At 41.2% G+C, this 22820-nt stretch overlaps 1 protein-coding gene and 1 long non-coding RNA gene across 7 annotated transcripts in view; one reads left to right on the top strand and one right to left on the bottom strand.

The window, feature by feature from the left end:
- The window catches only part of LOC146980889 (ral guanine nucleotide dissociation stimulator-like), an 87507-nt gene that overhangs the window by 5759 nt on the left and 58928 nt on the right, over positions 1 to 22820 (bottom strand). For 3 of the 6 annotated variants that reach the window (XM_085785826.1, XM_085785825.1, XM_085785822.1), the window contains exons 2-16: positions 18571 to 18875; positions 16623 to 16697; positions 14101 to 14294; positions 13705 to 13829; positions 12786 to 13001; positions 11219 to 11322; positions 10249 to 10333; positions 6256 to 6333; positions 4982 to 5068; positions 4828 to 4860; positions 4556 to 4677; positions 3776 to 3871; positions 2780 to 2880; positions 2616 to 2746; positions 474 to 548 (exon numbers count right to left, since the gene is read on the bottom strand). In XM_085785826.1, coding sequence (XP_085641952.1) covers positions 474 to 548; positions 2616 to 2746; positions 2780 to 2880; positions 3776 to 3871; positions 4556 to 4677; positions 4828 to 4860; positions 4982 to 5068; positions 6256 to 6333; positions 10249 to 10333; positions 11219 to 11322; positions 12786 to 13001; positions 13705 to 13829; positions 14101 to 14294; positions 16623 to 16697; positions 18571 to 18875 — 1827 coding nt within the window. Of the gene's footprint in view, positions 1 to 473; positions 549 to 2615; positions 2881 to 3775; positions 3872 to 4555; positions 4678 to 4827; positions 4861 to 4981; positions 5069 to 6255; positions 6334 to 10248; positions 10334 to 11218; positions 11323 to 12785; positions 13002 to 13704; positions 13830 to 14100; positions 14295 to 16622; positions 16698 to 18570; positions 18876 to 22820 lie in introns of all 6 variants that reach the window. The other 3 variants (XM_085785823.1, XM_085785824.1, XM_085785821.1) reach the window with 3 other exon arrangements.
- Positions 1 to 22820, top strand: part of LOC146980890 (uncharacterized) — a 49438-nt gene that overhangs the window by 9695 nt on the left and 16923 nt on the right. The gene's annotated exons all lie outside the window — the stretch shown is intronic.

Below are 22820 nucleotides of genomic sequence, written 5' to 3'. Positions count from 1 at the left end.
TAGTTTATAAACACAGTTAGTGCTTATCAATGATGAGTAACACATGTTTAACTGTGTTTATAAACTACATACTAATGAGTATTCATGTGTTATAAATGATGATTTCAGTATTTAATGTGTAACTAATGTTTAATAGTGTGTACTGATTATAAAGTGTTACCATTTTTTTATTCTTGAGTAGTACAACTGTTATTTTATCTATTCACACATTAATTTATTCACTTGTTTTATTTATTTATCATCTTTTTCTCCTCCTCTATCAACCCATCTTCTTTCTTTCTTTCCTCTTGTTTGTCTTTTTTTTTTTTACTTTTAACTATGTGTCCACCTGTAATTAAATGCAATAGAACAATATTGTTTTTTTCTTATACATAAAATTGAATAAACTGATTGTTAAAATAAATAAATAAATAAATGAGTAAATGTGTGGTGAACACACGGATGGAGTGTGAAGGACAAAGAGAGTGAGTTACTGTTGAGGTGGTGTCGGCTGCTGGAGCTTCTCTCCCCAGAGCCGAGACGCTCAGTTTGACGGACGGAGTCGACGTCTGGAGACAAAACACAGAGACAGAGGAGGAGCCACGTCCTCAGGTTAAAGGGATAGTTCAACATTCTGGCAAATTGGCCCATTGCTATAATCGCCTATAGTCATAGCAGTAGGTTCGTTACCTTTAATTGTCGGTGCAAGCTGTTTTTAGAACGGCGGAGCAGAGCCGCGAGCTGGTCAGAGCTACACTACGGAGGCTCATTATGGGATTTCTTGGTTTCCCTCATCAAACTCATCAAATACACAATCCAACAACTCCACAACGCTCTGGTGGACAAGTTGTGACCTGCACATTCACCACGCTATGAGATAATAACACAACTAGGGCTGTCAAACGATTAATTTTTCTAATCGCCATTAATCGCATTTTTTCCATAGTTAACTCGCGATTAATCTCTATTAAAAATATTATATATGGCGCTTTGGACTTTCAACCCTCCAAAGTGTTATAATCTCTAGACAAACAACTTTTAGACCAGACCTAGCAGGCCTACCTAATCATAACACATGATGCATGAAACTCACACAGAATTGAAACGAATTGCATCCAGTGGAAATTGCCCTTTACTTTGCTACGCCTCTGCCTGGCCATGTGCATTTGTTTACAACGAAGCCGTCAAAAAATCAATGGATAGAGCTGTGGATATATGTTAGACTGTGTATATTTGTGTAGCAACCAACTTGAAGGTGCCTTACCGCCACCTACTGGACTGGAGGTCCCACACTCCAGTCCTCCAGTCCAGCAGACAGAGGACAAAATGGGCCGCGATTAAAAAATTTAATCGCGTTAATTTTTTTAATTAATCTCATCGCGATTAACGCGTTAACTCTGACAGCCCTAAACACAACGTTACCAGACAGAGTTGTTTTAGAGGGAAATACAGACCCCGTTTATACGACCCGGTTATTTTTAAAAACGGAGACATTAACCATCGTTTCCACCTTCCGTTTAGACGCAAACAGAGAATTCGCCCCTGAAAATAATGCTTTTTAAAAACTCCGGCCAGAGTGGAGATTTTGGAGTTGTTTTAGAGGGAAATTCATGCAAAACAGCTGATGTGCGTTGCCTTCAGGGACAGTTTTTCATCAAGCAGTCTCTGTATTTCCCTCTAAAACAACTCTGTGTGGTAACGTTGTGTTATTATCTCATAGCGTGGTGAATGTGCAGGTCACAACTTGTCCACCAGAGCGTTGTGGAGTTGTTGGATTGTGTATTTGATGAGTTTGATGAGGGAAACCAAGAAATCCCATAATGAGCCTCCGTAGCGTAGCTCTGAGCAGCTCATGGCTCTGCTCCACCGTTCTAAAAATAGCTTGCACCGACAATTAAAGGTAACGAATCTACTGCTATGACTATTATAGGGATTATTATGGCAATTAACAATTGACTGTTATGGCTTTAAAGGGATAGTAGCATTTTTTTAAAGTGGGGTTGTGTGATCTACAAATAGCCCCTAAGTACTTTAATTGCAGTAGAAGACTCTCTGCACTCCTCCCGTTAGCAACGCCAGCCCATAACCCTGCCCAGAGATTTACAACATACAGAGTTGTGAACAGACCCAAAGAAACGGCCTATTTTCACGGCCTAAAAGAGGTTTTACCTGAAAAAAAAATACACAGTTCCATTGTTCGCTATAATATAATTTTTTCCAACTCCTCAAAGTGCAGGAAAAACACAGTTTTTATTTGGACCTAACCAACTGCTGATCGGCGGGCGCTAACCCTGGGCGGAGGGATACGTGAGTTGGTTAGGTCCAAATAAAAACTGTGTTTTTCCTGCACTTTGAGGGGCTGGACAAAATTATATTTTAGCGAACAATGGAACTGTGTATTTTTTTCAGGTAAAACCTCTTTTAGGCCGCAAAAATAGGCTGTTTCTTTGGGTCTGTTCACAACACTGTATGTTGTAAATCTCTGGGCAGGGCTATGGGCTGGCGTTGCTAACGGGAGGAGTGCAGAGAGTCTTCTACTGCAATTAAAGTACTTAGGGGCTATTTGTAGATCATACAACCCCACTTTTAAAAAATGCTACTATCCCTTTAACAGTCAAACCGTCGTCCCTCCTCACCTTCCTCTCGTGTCCCTCGGGGGAGTCGGACAGGAAGCTGGCGTTCACGTCCTCCAGGTCTGAACCGCTGGAGCTGACGGAGGTGACGCTGAGGGCGTCGCCGCTGTCTCCTCCTCCTCCTCTTTCTCCTCCTCTGTCTCCTCCTCTTTCTCCTCCTCCTCCACCGCTGCCACCGCTGCCTTGGTACGGTCTGTAGTGAGAGTGGTCGAAGGACTTGGAGTGGGAGCCCGAGGCGCCGCCGGGGCCGCCGTCCGTCAGCTGGCGACTGGAGGAAAGAGACAGAGAGAGAAAACTTTATTTAACCACGAAGGAAGGACGAATCGGTTTCTACAGACACACGGCGCCATGGAGACACAGAGACACAGAGTGAGTCAGACATGAGACAAACATAAATAAATACATTATAAATATAGAAATGAATAAAACAAAACATGTCACTCTACTGCTGTAGGGTTACCATAGGAACCAGGTTCAATTCTCTGCATTCAGCAGCCGAATAGAAGAAGGAATGACGAGGAGGAGGAGGAGGAGGAAGAGGAGGAAGAGGAAAAGGAGGAGGAGGAAGAAGAGGAGGAGGAAGAAGAAGAAGAAGAGGAAGAAGTGGAGGAGAAAGAGGAGGAGGAGAAAGAAGAAAAGGAAGAGGAGGCGGAATAAGAGAAAGAGGAAGAGTAGATTGGAAGAAAAAGAGGAGGAGGAAGAAGAAGAAAAGGAAGAGGAGGAGGAAGAAGAGGAGGAGGAAGAGGAGGAGAAAGAGGAGGAAGAGGAAGAAGAAGAGGAAGAGGAGGAGAAAGAGGAGGATGAGGAGGAAGAAGAGAAGGAGGAGGAAGAAGAGGAAGAGGAGGAGGAGGAGGAGGAAGATGAAAAGAAAGACGAGAAGGAGGAGGAAGAGGAGCAAGAAGAGGAGGAGAAAGAAAGAGGAGGAAGAGGAAGATGAGGAAGAAGAAAAACGGTAGGAGAAAGAGGAGGAAGAAGAAGAGGAAGAATAAAAGGAAGAGGAAGAGGAGCAAGAAGAGGAGTATGAGGAAGAAGAGGATGAAGAAGAGGAGGAGAAGGAGGAAGCAGAGGGAGAGAAAGAGCAGGAGGAAGAAGAGGAACAGGAAGAACAGTAGGAAGAGGAGGATAAAGAGGAGGAGGAGGATGAAGAGTGCTGGTTGACTCACTCGCTCCAGCGCTTCATGATGCCTCCGTTCTTCTTGGCTCTCAGCGTGTTGCTGGCCGACTCCGACAGAGGCTCGATCTCACACGACAGGTTGTAGCTGCAGGTCAAAGGTCAGAGGTCAGAGGTCAGAGGTCACAGGTCGTTATTTAAACAGAGCCCAGAAATCCTACACTAATGTGTCAGTGAACTCAACATGAGCTGGACCTGATAACTGTGTGGGAGGAGCCTGTCACTGTCAATCACTTCATTTTTACGTAAATATATAAAAGTTTTACTGTTATACTGTTTAATCAGGGTTTCTGCAGGTTTCACCAACTCAGATTTAAGACTTTTTTAAGACCTTTATGAATGAAATTTAAAACCTATATCATGACAAACAAAAATGTACAAAAAAAAGAAGAGTCACAAAATGAATGCAAAGTAAATTGGCTCCAATATATGAGTTATGTGTTGGGCTTGTTTGTCGTTGAAAATTCAATAAAGCACAATGAAGTGTCACAAGAGCATTTTATTGAACATTTGAGGTAGAAAATTAAGACTTGTCTAAAATTATTTAAGACTTGAACACAATACTTCAATGTTTTTAAGACTTTTTAAGGCCTAAAATTTAGATTTTTTTCAGAAATTTTAAGACTTTTTAAGGCCCCACAGAAACCCTATTTATACTCCTGTACTTTTTCTTTAACCCTTTAATTGACAGGACGCTAATTATGTGATAATGTCAAGAAATAACAAGTAGTTGCGTCATAATGTCGTCATAGCAACGGACTGACTGACTGACCTCTCGGCCTCGCTGAGCTTCTCCACGCCAGCGAACCACTCTCTGAAGTGAGAGTCCTGAGTGAAGCTGTAGTTGTTGGAGGCGAGCTGCAGCAGTTTGATCTGAGCGATCACCTCGAACTCCTGAGAGGAGGAGAGGAGGAGGAGGAGGAGGAGGAGGAGGAGGAGAGAGGAGGATGGAGGGATGAACGGAGGTGAAGACGAGTTAGTTTCTGAGAGAAGAACTCACTGAAGATAAAGATTCGTGCTCTGATGTTTTTAGTTTCACTTTACCTTTCGTCTCTTCTCAAAGTTGATGAGGCCGCCCTGCAGGAGGAGGAGGAGGAGAGGAAGAGGAGGAGGAGAAAGAAGAAACGTGAGCTGGTGATTCATAAAATAAACACAAACACAGCGCGTGTGTGTGTGTGTGTGTGTGTGTGTGTGTTACCTCTGTGTAGTCCTTCATGGCCGTGTCCATCATCACCAGGTCGGTGAGGAAGGTTCCCAGGTACGGGATGGTTCCCTGCATCACTCCCTGTTAATGTTTTTCAACACAGTCAGTTGTGTTTAGACTAATTTCTCCTTTTTACTTATAGAACGAATCTCCTTGTTGTTTACAACTACTTCCAGGTAGAAAACCAGCATGAGAACAATAGTGACGGACGAGAATTTCACTAGCCATCTCATTTTTCATGTCATTATATCGCCGTTTAGACTAATCTGATGTTTGTTATGTTTATAAAACCAATGATTGGACAAACATTACTATTTACGTGTGCACATTTTTGTAATTAGTCATGGTTATCATAGATTAGCCAGGCTAACGGTTAGCTACCTGTTTAACTTTAATAACTCAGTGACTCAATAAACGCTCCATGAAAAAATATTTTCTCCAGCGGATATCTGAGTTACAACATGACTTAGCTAACTGGAGTAGTTTCATGTCGTGTCCGACAACGGGAGGGTTTTAACAGCTGATGTCCTGATGTTAGCTTAGCTACCGCCGTTAGCTGCTTTGCTACTGCCGTTAGCTTTGCTACCGCCGTTAGCTTAGCTACCGTTAGCTGTCCCTGTCAGCTGAGCCACTGATGCTTTCTAGACACTGTTATTCCCCCAAACTGAATAAATACAACACATAGCAACACAAAACACACACACAGAAATAGTAATGTTTCTTCAATCATTTCAGATTTGTCTAAACGGTGATAGGGCGTGAAAAATATGATATACTATATAGCTAAACTCTCGTTCGTTGCTACTGTTCTCATTCAAATTACGTGCTGGTTTTCTACCCGGGAGTAGAATGTAAACAACAAGGAGATTCGGTCTGTTTATTATCTTTATAATTATCATTATCATTATTATTGTGAATGTATTTAAGTTGTTTTTTCCCTATGTCTTAAGGTTTGTTCTTCATGGTTCGGTGCAGGAACATTAAGTCCCAGTGGTTTAAATGTGTGTGTTAATAAATAAAGATATTGTTTGGAAAAAAAAGATCACATGGACTTTATTATTTATAATTCATTATTCTGACACTATTATAATATCTAAAGATGATATAACTCACAAAACAAAACCTTCTAATAAACAACTGTGTTGAAACTCGGTGCAGCGACTCAGCTCCGCCACCAGAGGGCGCCGTCGGCCTGACGCTGATGCTTCAGACCAACCACCAACACACGATCTACTATTGATTAGTTGATTGATTTCATATGGACTCACCAGCTCTCTCTGCTGCTGGTGTCTCCTCTGGGCTCGTTTGGGGTTGAGCTCCAGAGTGGCGAACTTCGACGTTCCCTCCTGAAGAGACACACACACAGACAGACACACACACACACACACACACACACACACTCTTTAATCCTGTGTTAACATTTCCCATCATGCATCTGCAGATCGTCTCATTAAAAACAACGTGTTTCAGACGGAAACAGGTCGACTGCAACTTTGTGCAAACTAAAACTCAGAGTGACTGTAGTGTAGTGGAGAAGTGAAAACATCTGGATGGTGTGTGGAGTTTCCAGATGTTCAGCAGGTTTCAGGTGAGAAGGACGCAGAGTCTCTGAACATGAAAACACGTTGTTTCCCCTCAAATACACCTTTTATTTGTTGCAGAGTTTAGAGAAAGAGATAATGAGAAGAGGATAGAGAAAGAAAGAGAGAGAGAAAGTTAAAGACAGAGAGAAACAAAGAAAGAGAGAGAGACAAAGAAAGAAAGAAAGAAAGATAAAGAGAAGGGAGAGAAAGAGAGAAACATAAAGAGAAAGAAAGAAAGAGATAAAGCGAAGGGAGAGAAAGAGAGAAACATAAAGAGAAAGAAAGAAAGAGATAAAGAGAAGGGAGAGAAAGAGAGAAACATAAAGAGAAAGAAAGAAAGAGATAAAGAGAAGGGAGAGAAAGAGAGATAGAGAAAGAGAAAGAGAAAGAAAGAAAGAAAGAAAGAAAGATAAAGAGAAGGGAGAGAAAGAGAGAAACATAAAGAGAAAGAAAGAAAGAGATAAAGAGAAGGGAGAGAAAGAGAGAAACATAAAGAGAAAGAAAGAAAGAGATAAAGAGAAGGGAGAGAAAGAGAGATAGAGAAAGAGAAAGAAAGATAAAGAGAAGGGAGAGAAAGAGAGAAACATAAAGAGAAAGAAAGAAAGAGATAAAGAGAAGGGAGAGAAAGAGAGAAACATAAAGAGAAAGAAAGAAAGAGATAAAGAGAAGGGAGAGAAAGAGAGATAGAGAAAGAGAAAGAAAGAAAGATAAAGAGAAGGGAGAGAAAGAGAGAAACATAAAGAGAAAGAAAGAAAGCGATAAAGAGAAAGGAGAGAAAGAGAGAAACATAAAGAGAAAGAAAGAAAGAGATAAAGAGAAGGGAGAGAAAGAGAGATAGAGAAAGAGAAAGAAAGAAAGAAAGAAAGAAAGAAAGAAAGAAAGATAAAGAGAAGGGAGAGAAAGAGAGAAACATAAAGAGAAAGAAAGAAAGAAAGAGATAAAGAGAAGGGAGAGAAAGAGAGAAACATAAAGAGAAAGAAAGAAAGAGATAAAGAGAAGGGAGAGAAAGAGAGAAAGAGAAAGAGAAAGAAAGATAAAGAGAAGGGAGAGAAAGAGAGACAGAAAGAGAAAGAAAGAAAGAAAGATAAAGAGAAGGAGAGAGATAGAGAAAGATAAAGAAAGAGAAGGGAGGGAAAGGGAAAGAGAGAGAATGAGAAAGAGAGAAAATGATAAAGAGAGAGAAAGAAAGAGAGAGAGTCCAGTTCACATTCCTCAGGATGATGTAACTCCTTCTGCAGCGCCGTGTAACCCGAGTCGACCGAGCGCCAGCGAACGCAGCACGCTGCTCCGAGCAGATAGAGAGAGAGAGGGCGACGCCCCGAGGTGTTCGCTTACATCACGGACACATCGGCGCTACGTTATCTATCTCCACCTGCCAGAGGAGAGCGATGAGGTTTCCTCCCCGACGTCACTCAGCAGGGATTCCCTCAGAGGAAGCAGCGCTCGTTTCACCGTGACCTCCCTGAACGCCTCACGGTTATAAATAAAATAAACAGCTGCTCACTCACACCTGAGCCAGGTAACAATCTTATATTTAACTGGACAATGTTGTAATTCATCTGTTTTTAGTTCATTTACTCATTTATTCAACAACTCAAATTTTTTTATTTTAAAAAGCGCCTCAAAACCCACCTGTTCTCCATATATATATATATAAATATATATAATAGCCTTGGACCCCGTTTTAAATTGATGTCTTTTAATCTGCTGTTAGTTATTTATTGTTTGACTAATTCACCTATGCGCTATGTTTTAATTGTTGTATTTGTTTTATATAGTGTCATTTTAAATGCACTTTATTTTATTCTTTATTATTTTATTCTGTTATGTTTTATGTACATTGTGTGTCTTATACCAATTGTATATTTTATGTGTGAGTTTGTACAGCACTTTGGTCCACTGGGTTTTTAAAGTGCTTTATAAATAAAGTTGGTATGGTATGGTGTGGTATTTACAGTATCACAACACAATGAGCTGTGAGCGCGGTGCGTTCAGGGACACTGGGTAAAAAGGAACTCATGATGGAGATAATCATAGTAATATAACAACAACGATGATGTCATAACTGTGCGTTCAGAGATGTTGTGACATCATCCGTCGTATTTTACTTGCACTTTTCTTATTGTTTTAACTAAACGTTTATTTCTGTTTACTCTCAGTCGTCATGACAACGGCTTCCTAATGTGGAACTTAGATAGTACAGTAGATTTTAGTCGTCTCACTTCCTGTTTCTCTGTCTGCGTCCTGTGGTGTCGGGTGTCGAGGCCTCTCTGCCTTTAAAAACAAAACCAACTCCACATAAATCACATCTGTAACATCTGGAACATGTTGTTCTAACCAGGAAGTCACATCTGTCCAGCTGCCACATGCAGCTGTTATGTCACTCTTATACATCCATTTATTATTACTATTCTGTCCGATTAATAGAAACAAACACTGTTGTTTTACTCTTCTACAGAACTTATTGATATTATTATTATTATTGTTTTAGTCTAATACTCTGCTTTCACATCTGTCACATCTGTCGACCCACAATCACCCTGTATTTGTTCTTTCAGACTTTCTCCTGATAACTGTTTGTATATGTCAGTATAATAAAGCTTACGGGAGACATTTGATGCATATTTTACTGCTTTTTGTTTAGCTTTGTGTCAGTTTTGAACACCTACAGAGCAGTTCTGAGGAATTTTCAGCTTTATTTCTTGTTTAATACAAACCGGTCGGCTTTACAAACATGGCCGGCTACGAGGAGCGTCTGACCTGCAGTTTTTAATCCTCTCTGGGGAAGGAAAACAGTTGTGGTTTCCCGTATACTGTAGATGGCTGTTGGGTGGCGGTGTCGTGGGCTTGTTTTTAAAGGACAATTCAGGGCAAATTCAACTGGGGGCTGTATTTTCCTAACATCTTAGGTCTAAAAGAAGGAATCTGAAGATTTTCAGTTCAATTGCTCCTGTTTTGCGGTAGTTGTGTCTCAAAGCCGCAATGTTTCTGCACAGACAGCGTCAGGTGGCGACTCAAACATGCACCCAGAAGTCTATTTACTTCAAGCAAGTCAAGAGTTGATATTCCTGTGTTTATGACACAAACGGGAGCTTCCGACTGCACATGAACACACCGAGCGTGAACTTGGGTCTCGCACGAGACTTTGAATTAGATCTAGTTTTACAAACATGTCGACTTGCTTAAAGTAAATAAACTTTTCGGTGCATGTTTGAGTCGCCATCTGACGCTGTCTGTGGCTTTGGGGGATGGAAACAGCCTAAGCAGCAGAACTTCAATCCGCTCCCTTTCATCGCTGCCATGGCGATGCGGGGACAGACACAACTACCGCAAAACAGGAGCGATTAAACTGAAAATCTTCGCATTCCTTCTTTTAGACCTAAAATGTTAGGAAAATACACCCCCCAGTTGAATTTGCACAGAATTGTCCTTTAAAGCAGATCCCATGCAGTTTGAGATCTTATTACCGAGGCTGGAAACCATGTGACATCTGGTTGGTGGATTACAGCGAGACGCCTGTAGCTCATGTTGTGCAACTTTGCAGAGGTTCAGCAGCACGAACACATGACATCATCACATCGTAAGGATGTTCTACAATATGGATATACCATAATAATACGACTCTTTAGTTTCCCCGGAAACCAAACAAACAAACTGGTGAGTCGTGGATGTTCTCACCTTCACCAGCAGCTCTCGGCTCAGCGAGTAGTTGTTGTCGTCTGAGAAGATCTCCGACAGCTCACGGAAGGTACGGAAGCTCTCGCTGTGGTCAGAGGTCAGAGGTCAGAGGATGAAGAAGAACAAGGCTGTGTCCGAAATCCCCCCCTATTCACTATATAGTGACCAGGCCATGTTGTAGTGGTGTCCGAATGTTTAGTGATTATTAATGTTCACTATATAGTGACTGAATCTATCCCACAATTCACCGCGAAATGTAGTGAGCATCCGATGGTCACTAACCGGAGCAAGATATCCCATCATGCATTGCGTTCACGGCTCGACGCCGTTAACACACCGGCCCAGTAGCTACCAAATAAATGAAGTAGTGCAGCAGCCTCAATAAATGTGTCCGGGCTGCCAGAGTTGTCCGGTCACGGCTTCCACAGACTCCCACAACAAACGTCGGAGCAAATTTCCTAACAAGTGTTATAAACTGACCACAGACTCTGGATAGCGAGGCTAATTTCTGTTAGCCCGTCTATGGTGTTTTACATTAACGTTAGCATTAAGCTAGCGGACGTTATGCTTAGTTGTGACACTGGCTGTGTGTGTTTTGAATGTTGTTTCAAACTATGTGGGTTTGATTGAACATCTTTGATGCTTAAATATATATATATATATTACCGCTTAATATATTGCTTTACTCTTCTACACCGGCCGTTACCATGGTTGTATCCATGGTACCTGCACCGACCGCTACGATCGCGGTCGGAACGTTTTAATTAGGCGACGTAATACGTCATTAACTGTGCGGTGGAGTAGTGTCCGAAAGTGTTTTTTTGTTTGACCAGTGAGTCCACTATATAGTCCACTATATTGAATTCACTATATAGTGAGTAGGGAGGAGGGAATGAGGGAGTGATTTCGGACACAACCCAAGAGGAAGTAGAGGAGGAGGAAGAGGAGGAAGAAGAAGACGACGACTCACCGTGACACCTCCTCCCACGTCCTCTTCAGGCGGTGGATGGCGTTGCACTGCAGCGCGGAGAGGATGGCGCGCAGCGAGGAGAAGTTCTTCAGGATCCGACATTCCTGAAGGCAACACGAGCAGCGACACGGTCAGAAACAAAACATCTACATCAACGCCTCAATCAGAACGTAAAAACAAAACTAGTGTTGCACCGATACCCGGCTGTGCAGTATCGGCCGATACCGATACCGTACTGATACCACACCGTTTGAAAAAAAAAAAATATATAAGAGCTTTTTTTCTTCTAATACTATAATCCAGTAGAACTTTTTTATTGCCTACCTGGTAAAAATGTTTAAGTAACACGTTATTTAAACTTTAAATAATGTCGAGGGTCCAATGTAACGCATTTTTACATTTAGGAACAGTAAACACACCCCAAACATTTTTCCTCTGACTTGACCAACACAATAGATTTGATACATGAAATGGTCTTTCCTGCCACTACACTATGATGATTAGGCTACTACTGTATTTAACTACATAAATAACAGTAGCATAAACTGATTGGTTGAACTCAGCCTGATGTAAACATTAATAAACTCAGTAACCAATCACACAGGCAACTCCATGCTGTCCATGTGTGATGTTCAGGGACAGGTCTGAAGACAGAGCGCTGAGGTTGAAGTCCTATAATAATGAGATGAGATGAGAGACACCTGTGACAGTGACAGGTCTGTAGCTTCGTCTTGACCACATGTCAGCTGATCAGCTGCAGCAGAGGAAACTCCGCTGCTCTCAGCTGCAGCGCGACGAGCGCTTTTTTTTTTTTTTTTTTAATTAAGCTCCGGTAGCGACCGCGCCGACATACACAGCACACAAGGGAGAGAGTAGGTGAAAAGAGACAACAACACTGTTACCTGCTGTATACCTGTACCATCGCTAAAACACAGACCAGTGTGTAACGAGTCAAAAAGCCGCCGTCACTGAGCTGCCTGAGGAGTTTTAATGCAGCCTGAACGCAGCTCAAATCGACCGGTGTCTGAGCACGGCGAACAAGCTTTGATAAACACACCGGAACAGCGTCGGTTTGGCAGCTCAGTGACGGTGGCTTTTTGACTCGTTACACACTGGTCTCTGTGTGTTAGCGATGGTACAGGCTGAGGCCAGTATACAGCAGGTAACAGTGTTGTTGTCTCTTCTCACCTCCTCTCTCCCCTGTGTGTGCTCAGTGCGGTGCTCAGTGCGGTGCGCACACATTTAAATAGAGATCCCGCTACTTTATGTCGGCTTTGCTTGTTTACATTTCACAAAAAACTCCTTGAAAAGGATTAACTGCAATTAATTGAATTGTTTACATCCTTACTTGGCTTGGCATGCACTGAACACGTGTGATCACACAGCAGTGAATGTCGGGCGAGAGAAGACACAAGGCGCAGCGTTCATATCAGTAAATGGCCTCGGTGCCTCATTTGTTTTACTCGTCGATACCGGTATCGGGCCCCCTACCGATACTAGTATCGGTATCGGTGCAACACTAAACAAAACGTAGCGATGGCGATGGCGTTGCCGTGGTGTCTCTCACCCGGGCGACGTCGACCCAGCGCTCCAGCAGCCGCGCCCGCTGGTTGGGTTTGAGCGCCGGGTTGCTGAGGCAGGTGGTGATGACGCAGTTGGTGACGGAGTTGAACTGGGCCACGGTGGCGCGGATGGTCGGGGCCAGGTGCTCCTTCCCCTTCTTGTCCCGCTGAGACCAGATGCCGCCCAGGCAGTGGTACGGGACCACCTTCTTAAACAGGTCCTGGTTTCAAGGAGCAGACGACAAATAATAATAACAAACTTATTATTATTTTCTTGTTTTTTTGTTAGTTCATTATACTTTTATAATTTCTAGTATTTTTGCATGTTTATTTTCCAGCACTTCTCTGATTTTTTACGTCTTTTCACTTTGTGTGTATTTCTATTTCAATTTTTATTATCTGTTATTAGTTATATCTAAATGATTTATTATTATGTTATCATCCTGTATTCTGCTGGACCTGAGTCACATTGTTCATTCCTTCATGTTCTTCACATGTTAATGACAATGAACTTTAACTGAGAATTCATTTGCAGGTTTTCAGATCTGTGCAAACAGAATAAAACGTTTAATAATCATAACTAAATATTCATTCATAAAAAAACTTTGGAAAAATGAGCTGTAACATCTGAGTACCTGATGGTTAAAGGGTTAAAAGCAGCAGGCCGATTAAAGAATTTAAAAAAAATAGTGTTTTAAAACCTGATATCATCATTTTATTGTTGTAAAGAGTAAAGAGATCAATCAATAAGTTGATCAATACAAAAACAATATGCAGATATTTTAGGATTAATTCATAATTTTAGTAATTTTTCAAGCAGACAAACTGGGTTTAGTTGCTTTATGGACAAAACAATAAATAAAAACTATAAAATGACAGAGTTCATCCATTAATAATTATCATCATAAGGAGAAACGTCCTCACCGCGTCCATGAGTGTGAACTGCTCTGCGACCATGATGGGGTCGAAGGACAGGAAGCTGAAAGCAGGAAGTTCGTCCTCAAAGCCGCTCTCTTCCTGTGTGGCGAAAGGGCAGCCGATGTGTTCCCCTGCACACGCACACACACACACACACACACACACACAGGCACAGAAACACACACCCCCAAACACACACACAGACACACACACACACACACACACAGAGAAAGAGAGAGAGAGAGACGTTTTCAAATCGCTGCCTCAGCCTGAACTCGACCTGAACACACTTCCTGCTCCTCAGCCTCAACACTACGACCCCTCCCTGAGCCCCGTAGCCCCCGGCAACCCTGTTTCCATCCCCGTCCCCGTCCCCGTCCCTGTCCTGTCCTGCCTTCCTACCATCGGGATCGGGCTCACACTGCTGCCGGCGGTGGAAGTGTGCCAGCAGGTTGCGTGCGCGGCGCTCCAGGTCCGAGCCGGGGAAGTGCAGGTGGAGGTAGGACAGCAGCTGGTGCAGACAGTCGTAGGAGGGGGGGCTCCAGAAGTCCTCCGAGTACTGGTCCAACCAGGCGCCCAGGATGGACGACACCGTGCTGCACACACACACACACACACACACACACACACACGGATGAGATGTTGGAAGGTCAGAAGGTAAAACACAGAAACACAGTGTTTTAAAAGTTCATTTTTAAAGGTACATTGTGTAGGAATTCCTCCCATCTAGCGTTGTGGTTGTAGATCACAAGCAACTCAGTCGTATTTTTCATGCTGCATTCACGTGAAATTGGGCAGACGGCAGACGGACGACAGCCGCTGCACGTAACGGCACGAGGCAAAACAATACAAGTGACAATATGTTGTCATGGCGATGTGGTATTGTTTACCTGACCCACGTTTTACCGTCTTTCTCTCGACTTCTGTGACTAAAATGACATCTGGTTTGTTTCCGACGGCCGTCTGCCCGACTGCAGGTGAATGCAGCATCAGTGTAAAGCTCCATTCCTCCTCTATGAACAAATTCAGAGTTTACCAGAACACTTCAGTTTGGTGATGGGGGGATTACTGATTCATGAAAAACAGACTTTTGAACCAAATAATCGATTTTCGTGAACAGATAACAAGAGAAGTTACACAATGTCCCTTGTTAAATAAGAATTCTTTCTTTTATTAATTCAGTATTTTTCATTTTTCCATGTAAATTTGTCTTTTTTTCTTTTCTATTTTTTGAGTATGACATTAAGGGACACTGTACATAAACAAAACACAATCTATATTAGTAAATGTTAACTGTGTCCTGTTGTGATGAGTGGCCACTTATTCCAGATGAGCTGTCCATTTCCTCCAGTAGTGAATTTGTCCATGCACAAGTTAAAGGAGAAAGTCAGTTTTTCCTTGTCATATATTTCTTTCACAATTGCAATCCACTCCTCTTTCGATGGGGACTCTTTTGATAGCCATCTTCTTGTAATAGCTTTTTTACTGGCTACCAACATTATTTTAATTGAATATTTATCAGTAACATTGATTGTGGGGGAGATATAATTTCATTATTTTCATTGTTTATGCAGGTTATATAATGTATAAATAAAAAAAGTAAAGTAAAGTAAAGAAATGTAATTTCCAGTTTCAGTCTGTGTCTCTGTTAATTCTTTATTAATTTTAATGATGTAAAAGTTACATCAAAATAACTCATTTTCATTATTAAGTTTAATTTTTGGAGCCAAATCTCTGTATTTTAACCTCCTGTGAAATGACTTCAAACGTCTGATCACCCGTCCTGGAACTCGTTTTCTAATTCTGCAGCCAATTAAAATCATTCACCATGACGACCACCGCTGCATCACTGCATCACTCAGACATTTATGATCCGACTCCAAAGCACATTTTCCATTGATTCTTAATGGTGCATTCAGCTGCTGTAGGCGCCGATCGATATCAATATCCGATCAATATCTGTGACCCTTCCCTTTGCTTCCTGTTTGTTTTGATGTCATGTGATCATGTGACACTGAGCGGCTCCAACATCTGTTACAAGAACAGTTGAAAAAAATTAATTTTGCACAGTTTCTTCTATTTATTCTAATTTTAGTATTTTATCTCATAACATATTGTTGATGTACATCATTTATATGGATGTTTTTTATCTCTATTTCATTTTGCTCTACCATGACCTTATATTATATTATATTATATTATATAATCTGTTATATTATATTATATTACATTATATTATATGATCTGTTATAATATATTACATTGTTATATTACATTATATCATATTATGTTATATCATACTATATACATTGTTATATTATATTACATTATATTACGTTATACTATATTATATAATCTGTTATATTATTATTACATTATATTATGTTACATTACATTATGCTACATTATATTATGTTATATTATACTATATTATATTATAATGTGTTATATTGTATTACATTACATGTATGTGTGTTACTGGATACTTGAATTTCCTTTGGGATCAATAAAGTATCTATAAGTCTAAATGTTATAAAGCTAAAAAAAAAAGCTAACAGTGCTGAAGCTGTTAAAGTCTTTCCTCAGTGATTCATTGTGTCTTTATCAGTTCATGAACTGTGTCCTCCAACCCCGATCCCCCTCTTCCTCCCCCTCTTCCTCCCCCTCCTCCTCATCCTCCTCCTCCCCCTCCTCCTCCTCCTCCTCCCCCTCCTCCTCCTCCCCCTCCTCCTCCTCCTCCTCCTCCTCCTCCTCCTCCTCCTCCTCCTCAGGCTTACAGGTGTCCGAGGAAGAAAAACAACCCCCTAAAACTTCTCCCTCTCTTGACATCACTTTGACCCTCACTGAGGAGGGAGGGGAAGTGTGTTTGTGGTGATTAACGAGTGCAGCTGAGGCGCTGAAGGTCGCAGCAGCAGCAGACTCACTTTCTGAGCTCGGTGCAGTCGTCCTGGGAAACTCTGTGTGCTGTGGCTGCAGGCAAGTTCTGGAGTCTAGCATATCTGAAAACACAGAAACATAACACAAACATCTTTATACTGTATGGAGCTTTAATACAAACATCTACCTTTATACTGTATGGAGCTTTAACACAAACATCTTTATACTGTATGGAGCTTTAATACAAACATCTACCTTTATTCTGAAGGAGCTTTAACACAAACATCTACCTTTATACTGTATGGAGCTTTAACACAAACATCTTTATACTGTATGGAGCTTTAACACAAACATCTACCTTTATACTGTATGGAGCTTTAACACAAACATCTACCTTTATACTGTATGGAGCTTTAACACAAACATCTACCTTTATACTGTATGGAGCTTTAATACAAACATCTACCTTTATACTGTATGGAGCTTTAATACAAACATCTACCTTTATTCTGATCGAGCTCTACCAGAAACCTCTACCTTTATTCTGAAGGAGCTTTAATACAAACATCTACCTTTATTCTGAAGGAGCTATAACATAAACATCTACCTTTATTCTGAAGGAGCTTTAACATAAACATCTACCTTTATTCTGAAGGAGCTTTAATACAAACATCTACCTTTATTCTGAAGGAGCTATAACATAAACATCTACCTTTATTCTGAAGGAGCTTTAACACAAACCTCAACCTTTATTCTGAAGGAGCTTTAATACAAACATCAACCTTTATTCTGAAGGAGCTCTAACACAAACATCTACCTTTATTGTGAAGGAGCTCTAACAGTCTACTTTTATTGTGAAGGAGCTCTAACATAAAACATCTACCTTTATTCTGAAGGAGCTCTAACAGAAACATCTACCTTTATTGTGAAGGAGCTCTAACAGTCTACCTTTATTGTGAAGGAGCTCTAACAGAAACATCTACCTTTATTCTGAAGGAGCTCTAACAGAAACATCTACTTTTATTGTGAAGGAGCTCTAACAGAAACATCTACCTTTATTCTGAAGGAGCTCTGATAGAAACCTCTACCTTTATTCTGAAGGAGCTCTAACACAAACCTCAACCTTTATTCTGAAGGAGCTTTAACACAAACCTCTACCTTTATTCTGAAGGAGCTCTAACAGTCTACCTTTATTATGAAGGAGCTTTAATACAAACATCTACCTTTATTCTGAAGGAGCTTTAACACAAACATCTACCTTTATTCTGAAGGAGCTTTAATACAAACCTCTACCTTTATTCTGAAGGAACTTTAACAGAAACCTCTACCTTTATCGTGAAGGAGCTCTAACAGTCTACCTTTATTCTGAAGGAGCTCTAACACAAACATCTACCTTTATTCTGAAGGAGCTCTAACAGAAACCTCTACCTTTATTGTGAAGGAGCTCTAACAGTCTACTTTTATTGTGAAGGAGCTCTAACAGTCTACTTTTATTGTGAAGGAGCTCTAACAGTCTACTTTTATTCTGAAGGAGCTCTAACAGTCTACCTTTATTGTGAAGGAGCTCTAACAGTCTACCTTTATTGTGAAGGAGCTCTAACAGTCTACCTTTACTGTGAAGGAGCTCTAACAGTCTACTTTTATTCTGAAGGAGCTCTAACAGTCTACCTTTATTGTGAAGGAGCTCTAACAGTCTACCTTTACTGTGAAGGAGCTCTAACAGTCTACTTTTATTGTGAAGGAGCTCTAACAGTCTACTTTTATTCTGAAGGAGCTCTAACAGTCTACCTTTATTGTGAAGGAGCTCTAACAGTCTACCTTTATTGTGAAGGAGCTCTAACAGTCTACCTTTACTGTGAAGGAGCTCTAACAGTCTACTTTTATTCTGAAGGAGCTCTAACAGTCTACCTTTATTGTGAAGGAGCTCTAACAGTCTACCTTTACTGTGAAGGAGCTCTAACAGTCTACCTTTACTGTGAAGGAGCTCAGACTAACCTGTTGAGCAGCAGGTCCAGCACCTGCTTGGTGGAGGCGAAGGATCGGTACGTGCAGAGGAAGATGGTGACGTATGTGGAGTCTTTTCCCCTGAAGGCCGACACCATGTACTCCACCAGCCGCTCCAGCGTGCCGGCCTTGATGGTCCGCACCTTGCAGGTCTCGTAGAGGCTGAGCGCCGCGTCCGTGTCCACGCCCAGCCACCGCTGCCCCTTGCTGGCCGACTGGTGGAGCTGCACCTTCCTCAGCGTGATGGTGAAGACGGCGTCCTCCTCGGCCTCCTCGCCGATCTCCTGCGTCGAGCTCTGTGGGGGGAGACGACGACGAGAGATTCACCGGTTAAAAATATCTGACGGCTGCTTTTTTTTTTTTTTTTTGAGCTGAAACCCTTTAATTAGGAAACATCTGTGTGACTCTCTCCGCTCTCTCTGACTCACACTCTGAATCATCATGTGCACAAACACACAAACAAACAATAGCTTGTTACTGAAGAGAGCAACAACACAAGCTGCAGCCTGTATGAACACACACTGGGAATTAAAGGACAATCCCGGGCAAATTCAACTGGATGTTAAGCACAGATTGTCATATTTGTTGATGGTTTTTCTTAGAAATATAATAACAACTAAAATACCATACATTTTGTATAGAAAATTATCTTTTAGTTCAAAAATACATAATTATTCAACTCGACATGCTGCTGGAGGTTATTTTATTTTACCCAGGGCACTCTCTCAAGGTACAGTATTATATCGAGCTATGAAGGAGTGGAATGCCCTTTACTTCCAAATTATGTTATACAACAAAGAAACATGGTTAGTTTTAAAATGAAACTAAGAGATTATTATTTTGATCGCAATTTTGACCATTAGTAGCCTATATTTGTAAATTGGGTCCTCCTGGTATCCTTGTTGTGTAGTGATTCAATGTAGGAGCGGGTAACATATGTTAAGTGTTTGTCTTGGATGTTTTGTATATGTATGCATTGAGTATGTGTTTTCTGTATGTATTTTTGTTTTTATGTATTAATGTGTTGTGTGTTAATGGTTTGTATTTGTCATTTATTATGATGAAAAGACCCCAGGAAGAATAGCTGCTGTGTGGCAAAAGCTAATGGGGATCTAAATAAACTTAACAAAACAAAACTCGGGCTGTATTTTTCTAACATTTTAGGTCTAAAAGAAGGAATCTGAAGATTTTCAGTTTAATTGCTCCTGTTTTGCGGTAGTTGTGTCTGTCCCCGCATCGCCACGGCTAGTGTTGTCACGATACCAACATTTTGATACCGGTATCGGTACCAACATGTTTTTCGCTACTTTTCGATACTTTTCCAAATCAAAAGAGAACACAAAAAATGTCATTATTGGCTTTATTTTAATAGAAAATCTTAGAACTATAAGATATGCATCAGTCAATAATCAGTAAATCAGTAAACAATCACTGCTGCTGCAGGATTAAATTTCCATCTATATTAATCTGAACTCTTCCTAAATTAAAACATTAGTGGTCTGTTTAAAAATGAATATCAACTTGTTTTCTTTGCATTACTATTTGAGGTCTGAAAACACTGCATCTTTTTTTGTTATTTTGACCAGTTGTAATTTTTGGGAGAAATTGTTATCAGTAGTTTATAGAATGAAACACAAACGTTCATTTTACTCAAACACACACACCTATTGTTTCTCATACGTAGACCAAATTACCACTCTACCACTCTACCACGGTACCACGGTACCACTCTAGTACCGGTATACCGAACAACCCTAGCCACGGCAGCGGTGAATGGGAGCGGATTGAAGTTCCGCAAAGCCGCCCTCAAAGCCGCAATGTTTCTCCACAGACAGCGTCAGATGGCGACTCAAACATGCACCCAGAAGTTTATTTACTTCACTACAGCAAGTCAAGAGTTGATATTCCTGTGTTTATGACACAGACGGGAGCTTCCGACTGATACGATACGATAAACTTTATTGTCCAATTCAGGGAAATTTGTCTTGGACACTGTAGCTGCGCCATAAATGCCTTGATGGCCACAATGACAAAAAAAACAATACACCTCAGCCATATCAACCCAGCAAACACAAGACATAACAGCACTGCACACATCCCATAACATAGCACATACATACACCTCATAAATTAACCATAAGAATTATTGCACAAACTCGTTAAGAAATTTGATGGAAGTTGGTTGAGTTTACAGCGAGGGACTCTGTATCGTCTACCTGAAGGTAGGAGGGTCACGTACGCACTGGACGTGAACACACCGAGCGTCAACTTGGGTCTCGACTCCGCGAAACTTTGAATTAGATCTAGTTTTACAGTTTTACAAACATGTCGGCTTGCTTGAAGTAAATAGAAACGAACCGTAGCATTAGCGGTAGCAACTTTCAGGTAAACACGCCCCGCAGCGCTCAGAGATGACATCATCCAGGTCAGAGGTCAGTAGGTCAACCTACAGACACCAGATGTTGATAACAGCTAACCCCGGACTCAGAGGGGAATAGCACTAGTTTATCATAAATAAATATTGCTGATATGAGCGAGTAGATAATGTGTTATTTAGAGGCTGCATTCTGCTGCCCTGTAGACTCCATTATACGGATATACGCGGCTCTCGGCTGGAGCTAATTCTGTCAGAATGACTTGTAATGACACCAAAGTTATCTGGGTGAGTAAATGATCATATTTTATGCTAGAAATAAGGTCCAGATTGTAAAAAAAACAGCAATTCCCCTTTAAAGAGTCTGTAGGATTTCCTAAAAAACTAAATATAGACAATATAGAAATCCTGCTTCACCATCACCTACAGGGTTTCTTCTGCTGTGTGGTGGTGTTTCCTCTTCTCACACCCAGAGAAAACCACCACAACAACAACAACATGCAAACCACAGGAAAATATATCTATTTGATAAAAGATGAAAAGTGAAACTGAGCCTGAAGCAGCAGCAGCAGCAGCAGCAGCAGAGAGTGACCACTGGACTGAGACAAAGGTCAAAGTCGTGGAATCAATACAGTCACATTGATTGTAAAAGGCTTCAGTCTGGATCAATACCAGGCTGCTGCTGCTCACACAGCTCAAAAAGGAAAAACTAAAAAAAAAGCTTCAGCTCGATTCAACAATCTAAGCATCATCTTGTGTTTCCAAGACTAAAAAAAGCTTCTGGTCTTTTGTTCATCCTCTAAACAACTTTATTGTTCAGTTTGAACTGACACAGAAACGTTGGAGGAATGTGACGATGTGTGTGAGTCACCGCCACGACGACTCAGTGTGACTCGCTTGGTCCCGGATCTGTTCGCCGGCAACATCACACAACAACCCTCCGTCTTTCTCTCTCTCTCTCTCTGTTGTGTCTTTGTTACCATGGAAACCAGGCCTTAGCGAGTGAGCGAGCGAGCAACGAGCGAGGCTGTGGAAAAGTTACATAGAGACGCAGCAACGACAACAAGGCTGAGAGAGATCAGATGAGAACTACACAGAGTTTTATTTTAATTCTTATATTTGTGCACGTTATTTTATACATCTTTTATTTAGTCTGTTTTAACCTTTTTCCCTATCATTATGAATGAAATGTAAGACCAAACAAAAACGTACAAAAGAAGAGTCACAAAATTACTTGCAAAGTAAACTGGGTTGAGTTGTGTGTTGGCTTTGTTTGTCGTTGTAAATACAAGAATAAAGCACAATGAAGTGTCGCAGGAACATTTTATTGAGCATTCGAGGTAGAAAATTAAGACCCGTCAAAAATTATTTTAGACTTCAACACAATACTTCAGCAATTTTAAAGGTACATTGTGTAGGAATTCCTCCCATCTAGTGTTGTGGTTGTATATCGCAAGCAACTCAGTCGTATTTTTCATGCTGCATTCACGTGAAATTGGGTGAAAGAATGTAAATTCTCGCATTGTGGAACACCCAAATATGTGTTAAAGGTATAATGTGTAGGAATTCCCCCCATCTAGCGGTGCGGTTGCATATCTGAACGTATTCTTGATGTTGCATTCACGTGAAATCGGGCAGACGGCAGACGGACAACAGCCGCTGCACGTAACGGCATAAACAAGCCTCTATGTAAACAAGTGGTCCGTCAGCACGAGGCAAAACAATACACGTGACAATATGTTGTCATGGCGATGTCGTATTGTTTTACCGGCTTTCTCTGGACTTCTGTGACTAAAATGACATCTGGTTTGTTAGCGACGGCCGTCTGCCCGACTGCAGGTGAATGCAGCATCAGTGTAACGCTCCA

This window comes from Trachurus japonicus, chromosome 9 (assembly GCF_045865225.1).
Source record: "Trachurus japonicus isolate A0001 chromosome 9, Traja_1.0".
In the NCBI taxonomy this organism is placed as follows: domain Eukaryota; kingdom Metazoa; phylum Chordata; class Actinopteri; order Carangiformes; family Carangidae; genus Trachurus; species Trachurus japonicus.
The sequence above is the reverse complement of the archived record's forward strand: the minus strand, read 5'-3'. Positions and strand labels throughout refer to the sequence as shown.